We start from the raw sequence: 16,449 nt of genomic DNA, 5'->3' as shown, positions 1-16,449 counted from the left end.
ATCTTAAATAAAACTGTGAAGAACCTCTGTGTTACTCTGGACCCTGATCTCTCTTTTGACAAACATATCAAGAATATTTCAAGGACAGCTTTTTTCCATCTTTGTAACATTGCAAAAATCCCAAACTTTCTGTGCAAAAATGATGCAGAAAAATGAATCCATGCTTTTGTCACTTCTAGATTAGACTACTGCAATGCTCTACTCTCCTGCTACCCAGATAAAGGACTAAATAAACTTCAGTTAGTGCTAAACACGGCTTCTAGAATCTTGACTAGAACCAAAAAAATGGATCATATTACTCCAGTGCTAGATTCCCTACACTGGCTTCCTGTTAAGGCTAGGGCTGATTTCAAGGTTTTACTGCTAACCTACAAAGCATTACATGGGCTTGCTCCTACCTATCGTTCCGATTTGGTCCTGCTGTACATACCTACACATATGCTATGGTCACAAGACCCAGGCGTCCTTATTGTCCCTAGAATTTCTAAGCAAACAGCTGGAGGCAGAGCTTTCTCCCATAGAGCTCAATTTTTTATGGAATGGTCTGCCTATCCATGTGAGAGACGCAGACTCTGTCTCGACCTTTAAGTCTTTATTGGAAACGCATATTTTCAGCAGGTCCAATGATTGAGTGTAATCTGGCCCAGGGGTGTGAAGGAGAACGGAAAGGCACTGGAGCGTCGAACCGCCCTTGCTGTCTCTGCCTGGCCGGTTCCCCTCTCTCCACTGGGATTCTCTGCCTCTAACCCTATTAAAGAGGCTGAGTCACTGGGTTACTGGTGCTCTTCCATGCGTCATTTGAGTGGGTTGAGTCACTGACGTGATCTGGTCTGGGTTGGCGCCGCCCTCGGGGTCATGCCGTGGGGGAGATCTTTGTGGGCTATACTCGGCCTTGTCTCAGGGTAGTAGGTTGGTGGTTGAAGATATCTCTCTAGTGGTATGGGGGCTGTGCTTTGGCAAAGGGGTTGGGGTTATATCCTACCTGTTTGGCCCTGTCCGGGGGTATCGTCGGACAGGGCCACAGTGTCTCCCGACCGCTCCTGTCTCAGCCTCCAGTATTTATGCTGCAATAGTTTATGTGTCAGGGGGCTAGGGTCAGTCTGTTATATCTGGAGTATTTCTCCTGTCTCTTCCGGTGTCCTGTGTGAATTTAAGTATGCCCCCTCTAATTCTCTCTCTCTCTCTCTTTTCTCTATTTTCTTTCGGAGAACCTGAGCCTGAGGACCATGCCTCAGGACTACCTGGCCTGATGACTCTTTGCTGTCCCCAGTCCACCTGGTCATGCTGCTGCTCCAGTTTCAACTGTTCTGCCTGTGGCTATGGAACCCTGACCTGTTCACTGGACGTGCTACCTTGTCCCGGAGGTGCTGTTTTGGACTCTCTCTCTACCGCACCTGCTGTCTCTAACTCTGATTGATCGACTATGAAAATCCAACTGACATTTACTCCTGAGGTGCTTTCCTGTTGCACCCAAAACAACCACTGTGATTATCTGACCCACTTGTCATCTATGAACGTTTGAACATCTTGGCCATGTTCTGTTATAATCTCTACCCAGAAGAGGACTGGCCATCCCTCAGACCCTGGTTCCTCTCTAGGTTTCTTCTTAGGTTCTGGCCTTTCAGGGAGTTTTTCCTAGCCACTGTGCTTCTACATCTGCATAGCTTGCTGTTTGGGGTTTTAGGCTAGGTTTCTGTACAGCACTTTGTGACATCGGCTGATGTAAAAAGGGCTTTATAAATACATTTGTTTGATTGATTTTTTTAACAGGTGGGATATTATTAATGAGAAACTTGTTTTCCTACTATTGGTAGTAGGGTGCATAATGACATCAACATTGTAACTCTCCGATGCAGAGGTTAAATATAATTGGAGCTTATTTATTCATCTTCCAAAAAAGAAGTAGTAAACCCACCTGTTCGACAGACACAATTATCCTTTCCATCGATGTCGTTATAGCCAAATACTCCAACACTGTCGTATGCACTGATTAAATACCCGTGTCTGGGAAGGGCTTGGTGTGTTTGACTAAAACCAGGGCTCGAATTGAGTGAGGGTATCACATACCCTTTGTTAAATAAAAGGGCAAAAAGGAAATCTATTGTTTGCTTTATATTTTTAAATAAATACATAAAACGTATCCAGATTACATAAAGCGTTCTATAACAATGCTTAACTCTGTGATGCCTTATGGTAGAAACAAGCTCTAAAATGACTGTGAAAGACGTGACTCCGATGCATATGGGGATATATTGATTCCTCTCTATAACAATCTGGAGCTAAACTCCAGCCTATAATATTCGAGGAAATAAAACAAATACTTTGCTATTCTTTCCCTATATAAACTGAGCTTTTCTCTTTTGAAATGAGAAGATGTTTGTTTAAACCCAGGTAGCTTTTAGGGAAGCACTTCTGTTGCTGGGTTATACAACGGAGGAGTACCCAGCATTTGAAGCTTACAGTTTTCTGCGTCAGTAGAGCCTGTCTGGGTGGAAAGGTAACTTCTGAAAGTGCCATGCGTAGATGAACAAGGATGTCTAAAATGTAATTATTTTTGTCTCGCCTAGGGCGGCAGAACATCCAGGGCATTCGTGATTTTATCAATGTAATCAGATTGAAAATATTAGGCTATGTTATTGACATTGAACTGATAATATAGCCTACTAAACAAATGTATTAAAAATGTGTTTAACCTATTAATTGGCCTGTTATTATGTTCTGCTCCTCCGACTTTTAGCGGAGAAAAAAATTGGCCGAAGCCCAAACCTAGCGCGGGCAGATTTTTATCTCGCCTAGTGCAGCAGAACGTCCAGGACCGGCCCTGAGTATTAGGTTTTTATTATTATTTGCCATATGACTGGAATATGTATTTATACGGAATGGTGAAGTGGATGAAAGCTGCTGTGTCGCTCTGACTACCTTATTGAGGGGAAAATGTACTTACTCTGATGTGGTTGTCCCGCCTAGCTATTTTAAAATTAATGCACTAACTTTAAGTAATTCTGGATAAAATCGTCTGCTAAATTACTCAAATGTAAGTTTCCCATTTTGTGTAACCTTTTCGTGTTCATTACGGAAACCGTTTAAGAATCACACAGACCAAAACGAGAATTCTGCATAGACAAATCCAGGTCGATCTCGTCCAGTTTCGTTCAGTTTGCTTCCGAAATGTTTTGCAACAGAATCGGCGTAATGTTGTAGAACGTTTGACGTACTATTTGTCCTGTTTCAGAACGTAAGCAAACGTCCCCGGATATGCTGCAGAGCGGGAAATTGAACGGGCGGAAAAATAACAAGCGCCCAACTGAGCAAAGTAGGACAGCTAACTTTTCTTGCCATATTTTTGACAGTCAATCACTTGGAAGCAAATCTACTTCGCCATCGTACTATTACAGCCACCTGTCAAGCTAAAATGTACTTGCTAGTATTCGATTTTGTTGAGAATTATTGAGCTGGATAGCTAGCTAACGCCTCGCTTGTTTTGTCTGGAGAAGGATGGGAGACAGGACCCTGCTGCGGGAGCTAAAGCGGTGGGCGATTGAAGAATTTAATCTACCAACCCAAAGTCTCCCAAACGACAACTACTTTAAAACGTGCGTAACGTCATTCATAAATGTCCAATTTAACGTACATGCACCTTTTTTGGCCTTGTTGAGCTATTCCTTTTTGTCTTTGTAGCAATTCTAACTACAGTCTTTCATATCGGCAGTTGCAGACCAATTAAAACGAATTTGTCCCAACATTGAGTTAACCCAAGTAACGTTAAGAATATTGATGTTTGTTTTGATTCAGGTTGTGTGTTGGCCCGGGTGCCTCTATATGGAGATATGTCACACAACATATTTTCAATCAGAGGTGGGTATGCAGACAGGTTTTTACAACCTTATTAATTATACTTCCTAGTGTTTCTATCAATTGTTTTGTAGTAGCTAGGTCAACTATTGTCGTTTTGTCCTTTTACGTGTGTTCTTCCAATATCTTCTCTATTCCTTTCTCTTTGCAGGAATGTAAGGGTTATGCGTGGAAATCTCAGATGGTATCCTTTATTTTTGGTGTCTTGAGTTACCTACAAATGTGATAATTTCATTGTCTCTGAGATGACACCAACTCTTGATAGGATAACTGCCTAATTTCTCTGATATTAATATGACACACAGGTTTTGTTGTATGTACAGTAATACAAGCCTTGACATTGTGCTCTCTCAGGTACAAAGTTCTGCACGATAAGGAGGTACAACCATATTTCTCTAAACCAATGTCTAGATAGTTTGATAGTCTTAAATGTGATACTGTAGCAACGTGTTAGCGTTATGTTTTCTGTGTGCTCATTCTTTTACATTATTGTATGCACACATTTGCAGTTGAAACAAGTAGTGGGGCAGAGTGATGCTGCTAAGCGGTTTGAGCTTCAAGAGCAGATAGATGAGCTGAGAGTGGAACTAAACCACCTGGACTCTCAAATCAATGGGACTGAAGCACAGCTGGTTACTGAGGGTGAGCATTTTACTAAATATATACTTTTTTCTACATACCACATCCCAAAATCTGCTAGGTCTGTATATGTGGATGTCTTCTTTCGCCTTGACGCGCTGTTCTCTGTAATCCCTTTGTATTGAGTAGAGGAGTCCATTAACCGGAGCTGGGAGATGGTGGAGGAGAACCAATGCAGGGAGCTGCTTTTACAGGCTTTTAAGCAGCGCTGCATGAAGGAGCGCCACTCTCTTTCAGAGGATATCCTCAAGATCAGTGGGCACTCCCAGGTTCTGGAGCAGCTGTCTAGGTGTGCTTGCTAGAGCCTCTGCCGTTTACCCTTTTACCATTTCTTACTACACTTCCACATGCATTTGACACCTCAAGCCAACCCTAAATCCATTCTTTACTTTTGGTGTGTTTTGCAGGAGGGCAGAGGTGAAGGTGCTGTTTGGAAATGAAACCTCCAATAGCAGTGGGGACCATCTCAACCCATCAGGAGCAGAGCCTAAGGTTCTGGTAAGTGCTTTACTATATTTTATTACTTATATGATAGTCTTCGAAGTGATGGTTTTGCATTTTACTGGTCTTGTTTATTTTTCTCCTTAGCGTAGCGTCCGAGAGTTGTGTGATGAAAGACTCCAGTTCTTTCAGTCTTTGCAAGAGAGTGAACTGAACATGACATCTTCCACTGCCACACAGTAAGAATCATCAGATGGTTTTATATAGGAACCGGAGTCATCCATGGGATACTTCTATTGATAAATCATTGTTCTCTCTCTTTCTTCAGCTTGACACGTGAACAGAGAACTGCAGTATTTCAGCATTGGTTAAGTGCTGTGGAGGTAAGTTGCATTGTTTGCACCTAGATAGTTACATCATGGTCTGTTTCATATTTTCTTTATTTGAGTGAGAATCATATTGTTGTTTTTTTTAATCTCATCAGGACTTGTTGCAATGCTATCCTCCGAACCAAGTGCTGTCAGCCTTGCAGTACCTGGCCTTGGGACAGGAAATGACATTGGAGGAGAGGCTTGCCTCTTTGGGTATGGCTCGTGATGTTGCTGCATTACGGTAAATGGTTAAAAAAATATGTATATTTAAAAAAATGTTTTATTGTATTTTAACCCCTTTTCTCCACAATTTCAATCTTGTCTCATCGTTGCAACTCGGGAGGTGAAGGTTGAGTCATGTGTCCTCTGAAACATGACCCGCCAAACTGTGCTTCTTAACACCCACCCGCTTAACCCAGCCGCACCAATGTGCCGGAGGAAACACCGTTCAACCGGCCCGCCACTAGGAGTAATTAGAGCGCGATGAGCCAAGTAAAGCCCCCATGGCCAAACGCTCCCCTGACCTGGAAGATGCTGGGCCAATTGTGCACCAACCTATGGGACTCCCGAACATGGCCTGGTTGTGATTCAGCCCGGGATCGTTCCCGGGTCTGTAGTGATGCCTATAGCACTGCAAAGCAGTGCCTTAGACCGCTGTGCCACTCAGGTGGCTGATAAATGGTTAAATTGATAAAGTTAGCTGGACAAAAATATCTGCATGGATTTGAATTATAGGGGCAGATGTATCTGTTTTATTTTAGGTTTCGCTACGAGAGTAATCACCTGCTGGACATCTCAAAAGAAGAGGAAGAGCTACCAACCGTTAAGAGTCTTTTACAGGTGCTTTACATGTTTCCGTTTACACTAAAATACCAACATGGGTGCCAAGACACTGCATATGCTAGAACAGTAATATGTGTGGGATCTTTTTGCAGTCAGCTTGGGAGGAGGTGGAACAGAGTCTGATGGAACTGGCTCAGACACGGTCACGAATTCAACAGCTCCAGACCCAGCTTCATACCCGAAAGAAAGAGGCACATTTAGAGCTGATTGGCGGGGAATCTCAAACCGACGCCCTGTCACTGTAAATCTGCACTATAGATTGGCTTCTTCCACATAATTTACATTACATTTACATGTCATCAATGAACATGCTCAGCCTCTAAACCAGTCATGCCAATTCATCAGAATACTCTGGTTTGTTGTCTGTATCTATTGTTTGTGATGCTCTTTACGCTTTCCCAGTTTAAAACCTCTTTTCTCCCATGTTTCTGTCCTGCCCAGGTCAGTGTTTAAGCTGGAGATGCAGTGTGTGATTCAGGCAGCAGTGAGAAATGGTTTGCGGGACCAGTGTGTTCAAATGGAGCAGCATGCCAGCGACCGACAGGAGGACCTCCGCAACCTACGGAGCCAATGGCAAAACATCATGGACTTCAGACAGCTTGGGGTGAGAACCTGCCATCATTACTATTTCATCACTTGCCACACATTTACCTCAATCTCACACAAATGATCAAGGAACCTACCAGGTACAACCCTAAATCCGTAAACATGGGCACCCACATAGATATCATCGTGACCAACTTGCCCTCCAAATACACCTCTGCTGTCTTCAACCAGGATCTCAGCGATCACTGCCTCATTGCCTGTGTCTGTAATGGGTCCCCGGTCAAACGACCACCCCTCATCACTGTCAAACGCTCCCTAAAATACTTCAGCGAGCAGGCCTTTCTAATCGACCTGGCCCGGGTATCCTGGAAGGATGTTGACCTCATCCCGCCAGTAGAGGGTGCCTGGTTGTTCTTTTAAAAGTGCTTTCCTCACCATCTAAAATAAGCATGCCCCATTCAAAAAATGTAGAACTAAGAACAGATATTGCCCCTGGTTCACTCCTGACTTGACTGCCCTTGACCAGCACAAAAACATCCTTTGGTGTACTGCATTAGCATCGAATAGCCTCCGCGATATGCAACTTTTTAAGGAAGTTAGGAACCAATATACACAGTCAGTTAGGAAAGTAAAGGCTAACTTTTTCAAACAGAAACTTCCTGTAGTACTAATTCCAAAAAGTTTTGGGACACTGCAAAGTCCATGGAGAATAAGAGCACCTCCTCCCAGAGGCTAGGAAACACTGTCACCACCGATAAATCTACGATAATCGAGAATTTCAATAAGCATTTGTCTACGGCCGGCCATGCTTTCCACCTGGCTGCCCCTAACCCAGCCAACAGCTCTGCACCCCCCACAGCAAACTGCCCAAGCCCCCCCCCCCCTTTTTCTAAAATTATCTGCCGCAACTGTTGCAACCCCTATTACTAGCCTGTTCAACCTCTCTTTCGTATCGTCTGAGATCCCTAAAGATTGGAAAGCTGCTGCAGTCATCCCACTTTTCAAATGGGGGATACACTCTAGACCCAAACTGCTACAGACCTATATCCGTCCAGCCCTGCCTTTCTAAGGTCTTCGAAAGCCAAGTTAACAAACAAATCACTGACACATTTCAGCCCCACCCTACTTCTCCATTATGCAATCTGGTTTCCGAGCTGGTCATGGGTGCACCTCAGCCACGCTCAAGGTACTAAATGATATAACCGCCATCGATAAAAACAACTTTGCAGCCGTCTTCATCGACCTGGCCAAGGCTTTCGACTCTGTCGACCGCATTCTTATTGGCAGACTCAATAGCCTTGGTTTTTTAAATGACTGCTTCACCAACTACTTCTCAGACAGAGTTCAGTGTGTCAAATCGGAGGGAATGTTGTCCGGACCTCTGGCAGTCTCTATGGGGGTGCCACAGGTTTCAATTCTCGGGTCGGCTCTTTTCTCTGTATATATCAATGATGTCGCTCTTGCTGCTGGTGGTTCCTTGATCCACCTCTACGCAGACAACACCATTCTGTATATATCTGGCCCTTCTTTGGACACTGTGCTAACAAACTTCCAAACGAGCTTCAACGCCATACAACACTCCTTCTGTGGCCTCCAACTGCTTTTAAATGCTAATAAAACTAAGTGCATGCTCTTCATCCGACCGCTGCCCGCCCGACTAGCATCACTACTCTGGACGTTTCTGACCTAGAATATGTGGACAACTACAAATAGTTAGGTGTCTGGTTAGACTGTAAACTCTCATTCCAGACTCACATTAAAACCTCTTAGAGCTACCCCCCCTACTTTTTTCAATTTCCACCTGAAGACATACCCAAATCTAACTGCCTATAGCCCTGGCCCAGAAGCAAGGATATGCATATTCTTGGTACCATTTGAAAGAAAACACTCTGAAGTTTGTGTAAATGTGAATTGAATGTAGGAGAATATAACACAATAGATCTGGTTTAGATAATACAATTAAAAAAAACATACGTTTTTTAATTTTATTGTTGTATCTTTAAAATGAACAAGATAAAACAAACATTCAGATAGGATGATGGGGACAATTTCAGTGAAAAATATAAGAGGGCAACAGTACTTGTGCAAAGGTTCAGAATGATAACTTCCAAAATGAGTGTGCTACATGACATTTATCACGACGTCACCCAGGTGTCCCACACAAGTAGCCCAAATGTACCCAAGTGGCCAAATTGGTGAAGGTATACATTTTGAAACAAATAACTATATACAAAATGCCAAAATGGTATTCAAACACACCCCCCCACATCCCCCCCAAAAAAATATGGGGCAAAAAATATATACATTTACAAAATAACATGGTTAACTATTTACACACTTTCAATATTTGGAAGAACCTCAGTCCTCTATCAAATCAAATGTATTTATATAGCCCTTCTTACATCAGCTAATATCTCAAAGTGCTGTACAGAAACCCAGCATAAAACCCCAAACAGCAAGCAATGCAGGTGTAGAAGCACGGTGGCTAGGAAAAACTCCTTAGAAAGGCCAAAACCTAGGAAGAAACCTAGAGAGGAACCAGGCTATGAGGGGTGGCCAGTCCTCTTCTGGCTGTGCCGGGTGGAGATTATAACAGAACATGGCCGAGATTTTCAAACGTTCATAGATGACCAGCAGGGTCAAATGATAATAATCACAGTAGTTGTAGAGGATGCAACAGGACAGCACCTCAAGAGTAAATATGAACAGTTTAGGGTTCCATAGCCGCAGGCAGAACAGTTGAAACTGGAACAGCAGCAAGGCCAGGTGGACAGGGGAAAGCAAGGAGTCATCATGCCAGGTAGTCCTGACGCATGGTCCTAGGACTCAGGTCCTCCGAGAGAGAGAAAGAGAGAATTAGAGAGAGCATATTTAAATTCACACAGGACACCGGATAAGACAGAAGAAGTACTCCAGATATAACAAACTGACCCTAGCCCCCCGACACAAACTACTGCAGCATAAATACTGGAGGCTGAGACAGGAGGGGTCAGGAGACACTGTGGGCCCATCCGATGAGACCCCCGGACAGGGCCAAACAGGAAGGATATAACATCACCCACTTTGCCAAAGCTCTACACAATATTGTGCTGCTGAGGTATAGTAAACAGATTATATATATATATATATATGAGTACAGGGAACATAAGGTTGAATATATTATTATAGACCTGCTACATCTACTGTCTCTTTTATATTATGACGTTTCAGCTAGATCTACTGTCTCTATTATATTATGACAGACCAGCTAGATCTACTATCTCCATTTCACTTTGGCCATTGTTGTGGGCCTGCCCTCCCCTCAACAGCCTCAAATAGACTATTTCATTTCACAAATAATATTTTATATTGTTAATTTCAAACAACGGCATTAGCATGAGAAGAACTTACCAGTCCAAAACAGTGACATGGTTCCTCTTCTGCAGGCACGTTACAGATTATACACAGTGCGCGTTTAGCAAAACAACGCTGTGCGTAAAATGCGTAGCTCCTTCCGGAATAAAACTTCAATAGCGAATGACTCTCTTTACGCTGGAGTTTACGACATGGGTTGGTCTTCCAACACACAACCATTGCATATTGCCGCTTACCTCAGCTCATTGACTATCTACCCAGCTAGATTTCAAGACAATCAGTGGTCATTGGGTTAAAATACAGTCAATCAACGAAACAGTGGTCATATCATTGGTGCACAGTGATGTCATTACTTGTTGTCTTCAAATCGGTTTCTTTCAGTCAATACATCCCGCGAAGTGGCCCATCAGGTTTGGTTGTGTTACAAACAAACCAGTTGATTGCAGTGAAACCAAACATGACTGGAAAAGTCACGTTCTGTGTGGGTTATTTACCTGGAATGTGTCGTCGAAAATGGAATGAGACGGAATTCACGAAACAAGCGGTTCACAAAATGTTTCGTGTTAGGCTATAAAAACGGATTTGATCAAACAGAAGATAATTAATTGTGTAACAAGGAGCATTGGAATTGCAAACAGACGAAGATCGTCAAAGGTAAACAATTTATTTTAATGCAGTTTGTGATTGTTATGCCTGTGCTGGTTGAAATAGTTGTTTTTTATGGGGCTCTATGCTCAGATAATCGCTTCGAATTCTTTCGCAGTAAATCCTTTTTTAAATCTGACAACGCAGTTGGATTAGCAAGATTCTAGGCTTTCGATACATGTGAGACACTTGTATTTTCATGAATGTTTAATATGACTATTTATGTAGCGATCACCGTATGTTGTGGAATTTCAGCCCGCTACCGGGTTCCGTGCTCAGAGGTTAAGCATCTCCAATCCAAAATTACATCTAGAATTGGCTTCCTATTTCGCAACAAAGCCTCCTTCACTCGTGCTGCCTAACATACCCTTGTAAAACTGACTATCTTACCTAGAGGTCGACCGATTAATCGGAATGGCCGATTAATTAGGGCCGATTTTCAAGTTTTCATAACAATCGGAAATCTGTATTTTTGGACACCGATTTGGCCCATTTATTTATTTATTTTTACACCTTTTATTTAATCTTTATTTAACTAGGCAAGTCAGTTAAGACCACATTCTTATTTTCAATGACTGCCTAGTGGGTGGGTTAACTGCCTCATTCAGGGGCAGAACGACAGATTTTTACCTTGTCAGCTCGGGGGATTCAATCTTGCAACCTTACAGTTAACTAGTCCAACACTCTAACCATCTGATTACATTGCACTCCACAAGGAGCCTGCCTGTTATGCGAATGCAGTAGAAGCCAAGGTAAGTTGCTAGCTAGCATTAAACTTATCTTACAAAAATCAATCAATCAATCATGATCACTAGTTAACTACACATGGTTGTTGATATTACTAGTTTATCTAGCGTATCCTGCATTACATATAATCGATGCGGTGCGTATCTTTGCTCCAATGTGTACCTAATAGAGGTCGACCGGTTTATGATTTTTCAACACCGATACCAATTATTGGAGGACCCAAAAAAAAGCCGATACCGATTAATCGGCAGATTTTTTTTTTTTTTTATGTAATTATTTTGATTTATTATTATTATTTTATTTATATTTTTTTATTTGTAATAATCTCAATTACAACAATACTGAATGAAGACTTATTTTAACTTAATATAATTGTATCACTTCTCTTGCATGCATTGCACGCAGAGTCAGGGTATATGCAAGTTTGGGCTGTCTGGCTCATTGCGAACTAATTTGCCAGAATTGTACGTAATTATGACATAACATTGAAGGTTGTGCAATGTAACAGGAATATTTAGACTTATGGATGCCACCCATTGGATAAAATATGGAACGGTTCCGTAATTCACTGAAAGAATAAACGTCTTGTTTTCGAGATGATAGTTTCTGGATTCGACCATATTAATAACCTAAGGCTCGTATTTCTGTGTGTTATTATGTTATAACTAAGTCTATTATTTCATAGAGCAGTCTGACTGAGCGATGGTAGGCACCAGCAGGCTCGTAAGCATTAATTCAAACAGCACTTTTGTGTGTTTTGCCTGCAGCTCTGCTGTTTATGACGTCAAGCCTATCAACTCCCGAGATTAGGCTGGTGTAACCGATGTGAAATGGCTAGCTAGTTAGCGGGGTGCGCGCTAATAGCGTTTCAAATGTCACTCGCTCTGAGACTTGAAGTAGTTATTCCCCTTGCTCTGCATGGGTAACGCTGCTTCGAGGGTGGCTGTTGTCGTTGTGTTCCTGGTTCGAGCCCAGGTAGGAGTGAGGAGAGGTACAGAAGCTATACTGTTACACTGGCAATACTAAAGTGCCTAAAAGAACATCCAAAAGTCAAAGGTTAATGAAATACAAATGGTATAGAGAGAAATAGTCCTATAATTCCTATAATAACTACAACCTACAACTTCTTACCTGGGGATATTGAAAACTCCTGTTAAAAAAAACTACCAGCTTTCATATGTTCTCATGTTCTGAGCAAGGAACTTAAACGTTAACTTTCTTACATGGCACATATTGCACTTTTACTTCTCCAACACTTTGTTTTTGCATTATTTAAACCAAATTGAACATGTTTCATTATTTATTTGAGGCTAAATTGATTTTATTTGGAATGAATTGCAAAAGTCACTGAAGCTGGAGACTTATATCTCCCTCACTAACTATAAGCATCAATCAATCAATCAATCAAATGTATTTTATATAGCCCTTCGTACATCAGCTGATATCTCAAAGTGCTGTACAGAAACCCAGCCTAAAACCCCAAACAGCAAGCAATGCAGGTGAAGAAGCACGGTGGCTAGGAAAAACTCCCTAGAAAGGCCAAAACCTAGGAAGAAACCTAGAGAGGAACCAGGCTATGTGGGGTGGCCAGTCCTCTTCTGGCTGTGCCGGGTGGAGATTATAACAAAACATGGTCAAGATGTTCAAATGTTCATAAATGACCAGCATGGTCGAATAATAATAAGGCAGAATAGTTGAAACTGGAGCAGCAGCACAGTCAGGTGGACTGGGGACAGCAAGGAGTCATCATGTCAGGTATTCCTGGGGCATGGTCCTAGGGCTCAGGTCCTCCGAGAGAGAGAAAGAAAGAGAGAATTAGAGAGAGCATATGTGGGATGGCCAGTCCTCTTCTGGCTGTGCCGGGTGGAGATTATAACAGAACATGGCCAAGATGTTCAAATGTTCATAAATGATCAGCATGGTTGAATAATAATAAGGCAGAACAGTTGAAACTGGAGCAGCAGCACAGCCAGGTGGACTGGGGACAGCAAGGAGTCATCATGTCAGGTAGTCCTGGGGCATGGTCCTAGGGCTCAGGTCCTCCGAGAGAGAGAAGGAGAGAATTAGAGAACGCACACTTAGATTCACACAGGACACCGAATAGGACAGGAGAAGTACTCCAGATATAACAAACTGACCCTAGCCCCCCGACACATAAACTACTGCAGCATAAATACTGGAGGCTGAGACAGGAGGGGTCAGGAGACACTGTGGCCCACTCCGAGGACACCCCCGGACAGGGCCAAACAGGAAGGATATAACCCCACCCACTTTGCCAAAGCACAGCCCCCACACCACTAGAGGGATATCTTCAACCACCAACATACCATCCTGAGACAAGGCTGAGTATAGCCCACAAAGACCTCCGCCACGGCACAACTTAAGGGGGGGGGGGGGCGCCAACCCAGACAGGATGACCACATCAGTGACTCAACCCACTCAGGTGACGCACCCCCTCCAGGGACGGCATGAGAGAGCCCCAGTAAAGCCAGTGACTCAGCCCCTGTAATAGGGTTAGAGGCAGAGAATCCCAGTGGAAAGAGGGGAACCGGCCAGGCAGAGACAGCAAGGGTGGTTCGTTGCTCCAGAGCCTTTCCGTTCACCCTCCCACTCCTGGGCCAGACTACACTCAATCATATGACCCACTGAAGAGATGAGTCTTCAGTAGAGACTTAAAGGTTGAGACCGAGTTTGCGTCTCTGACATGGGTAGGCAGACCGTTCCATAAAAATGGAGCTCTATAGGAGAAAGCCTTGCCTCCAGCTGTTTGCTTAAAAATTCTAGGGACAGCATCAGCTGTCAGAGCAGCTTACTAATCACTGCACAGGTACACAGCCCATCTGTAAATAGCTCAACCAACTACCTCATCCCCATACTGTATTTATTTATCTTGCTCCTTTGCACCCCAGTATCTCTACTTGCACATCTATCACTCCAGTGTTAATGCTAAATTGTAATTATCTCGCAACTATGACCTATTTATTGCCTTACCTCCCTCATCTTACTACATTTGCACACACTATATAGATTTTTCTATTGTGTTATTGACTGTATGTTTGTTTATCCCATGTGTAACTGTGTTGTTTTTGTCGCACTGCTTTGCTTTATCTTGGCCAGGTCGCAGTTGTAAATGAGAACTTGTTCTCAAATGGCCTACCTGGTTAAATAAAGGTATATGTGACACTTTTTTTCATGTTTTTCTTTATAGGATGTCAGGCAGGAACAGATAAGCGGTCTGATCAAGGGGAACTCAACAGCTAAGACTGAACTGACTCGTGTGCACAAGGAGGTAACCCACTCTATGCTGCTGTGTACTGTAATGCATATTGTGTAAACCGTGGCCATCTAACTTGACCTTTTCTTCTCTCCTGTCTGACCTAAGATTGGACAGTTTGTTCAGGGAAAGCTGGTTCCCCAATTTGCTAATGTTCTTTCAGCAGCCAATAGGCTTCGCAACTCTGTGTCCCAAGAGGCCCGACAGTTTGGGAACGTGTCACTGTTGACACTTGACCGCAGGATCATTGAAGGGTAAGCGCTTCATATTTGTTCGTATTTGATGGTTGAGAAGCGTTATCCTTATCACTATTTGGTCTGGATGAGAAAAAATGTTCAAAGGAACATTTTTCAGATGGTAAAGTTTTGTAAACTGCTATATATATTTCAGCGAGCAGAGAATTCCAGCATCGTGGTTGTCTATCCATCGCTTGCATTCCTTGCCCTTCCACAATCTGTGTCAAAGCCTGGCTTTCCCAATGTATCGAGTGAGTCCCAGCTGATTATTCCATGGCCATTTATGCACCCAGTGGTTTGCATCTTGCTCTTATCCTCTTGTTTATTTATGTATTGTCTGTTTTGTGTCTTCTTTATGATTCTCTGCCAGGCCCCTGAGGAACTGTACACCCAAGCTCTATCCCAGCATCTGGAGCTTCGATTTCTGCGTCGTTTGCTGCAATTGCACTCCTCCTCTTTAACAAATGTAGAGAAGCAGGGAGCGCTGCTTCCTGCACCTGACCAACAAGGTACAGATCTTCCATAGAGTTCAAAGACGCAAACTAACAAATGGTAGAGCTTGATGCCATCCAATCAGATGCCAATCAAACTGTATCACTCATCTTTACCTAGTTAACCAAAGGCAGATTATGCAATCGTACATGTTTGATCTCTTCGTCTCGCTTTCATCTCCCTTTTATGTATTCCTCCTTAGGCCTCCTGCTACGTGTCCTGGAGGAAGACAAGGAGCTGCTTAAGTCTTTATTGCCCAAGGTTCGGGAGCTTACCCAGCGCTGCTCACAGGGCCTTTCTTATGGGTATCAGGTCAAGATTGCCATTTCCCATTGGTAAGTGCTACCATTAACACTTTCTCCCATATAACTCTTAGTCATATTGAACCTCCATATTATTCACCTGCTACTATTGACAATTCACCTTTTTCTTGTGTTATTTCTGTGCAGGTGGGATCAGCCTGCTCAGTTTGCTCTGCCTGACATACGCAAGGGGGGACTGACTTTTCAGCAGTGGCTACAGAGGTGGAAATTTGCAGCTAAGGCTTCTTGATGAGCTTCCTAGAAAATAAAGACAAGACTGAAGTGCATAGATACCCAGCAAACAGGATGTCCAGGGGACCATGACACAACCTTCCGAAGTTCTGGGGACATCCTTACGACTAATTTCTGTTTGCAGGGTATGCACCAAGGTGAATTTTAGAGAACAATACTGTTCTTTGTAGTACTAAAACAAAATTTTTATTCCTACTGACATTAATTTACAATATTGTTTGTTTCTCATCTTCTTTTTGCTAAACATGATGCCATTCAATTTGTATCGCATGTACATTTCCATTGTCTTTATGCCATTAAATTAACTTTGCCTGCACCTTATCTCTGTTTTAATGTGCTTGACGGTTAATCTCAATCACAAATACAATCCTATTTGACCATTCGTTGTTATCCATATGACCATATTATTGACAATACAGACATACTTTTTTGGTTGATAGAGGAATAGATTGTTG

The 16,449-nt window shown here is 42.8% G+C and overlaps 1 protein-coding gene across 2 annotated transcripts; it reads left to right on the top strand.

The window, feature by feature from the left end:
- The first annotated feature begins 3,170 nt into the window (after positions 1-3,170).
- Positions 3,171-16,315, top strand: LOC110524450 (HAUS augmin-like complex subunit 5). Of its 2 annotated transcripts, none has more exons than XM_021604090.2 (20): positions 3,171-3,313; positions 3,495-3,593; positions 3,793-3,855; positions 4,004-4,036; positions 4,207-4,231; positions 4,362-4,494; positions 4,621-4,780; positions 4,899-4,989; positions 5,080-5,171; positions 5,261-5,315; positions 5,417-5,544; positions 6,065-6,143; positions 6,239-6,387; positions 6,588-6,750; positions 14,647-14,727; positions 14,821-14,966; positions 15,103-15,199; positions 15,319-15,457; positions 15,643-15,775; positions 15,890-16,315. In XM_021604090.2, exons 2-20 carry the CDS (start codon positions 3,496-3,498, stop codon positions 15,990-15,992), a joined length of 1,968 nt encoding a protein of 655 aa, XP_021459765.2. In that variant the 5' UTR covers positions 3,171-3,313; position 3,495; the 3' UTR covers positions 15,993-16,315. The 2 variants fall into 2 exon arrangements, with proteins under 2 accessions (XP_021459765.2, XP_021459764.2); XM_021604089.2 differs by having other exon boundaries at positions 3,190-3,414.
- Positions 16,316-16,449: the final 134 nt, after the last annotated feature.

This window comes from Oncorhynchus mykiss, chromosome 5 (genome assembly GCF_013265735.2).
Source record: "Oncorhynchus mykiss isolate Arlee chromosome 5, USDA_OmykA_1.1, whole genome shotgun sequence".
Classification (NCBI taxonomy): domain Eukaryota; kingdom Metazoa; phylum Chordata; class Actinopteri; order Salmoniformes; family Salmonidae; genus Oncorhynchus; species Oncorhynchus mykiss.
The sequence above is the reverse complement of the archived record's forward strand: the minus strand, read 5'-3'. Positions and strand labels throughout refer to the sequence as shown.

Bases quoted from the DNA above. Each gene is read 5' to 3' on its own strand.
- LOC110524450 (XM_021604089.2), top strand. The intron at 4,037-4,206 runs GTATCCTTTATT...GTGCTCTCTCAG, and splicing joins ATGCGTGGAAATCTCAGATG to GTACAAAGTTCTGCACGATA. The intron at 14,728-14,820 runs GTAACCCACTCT...GTCTGACCTAAG, and splicing joins TGACTCGTGTGCACAAGGAG to ATTGGACAGTTTGTTCAGGG.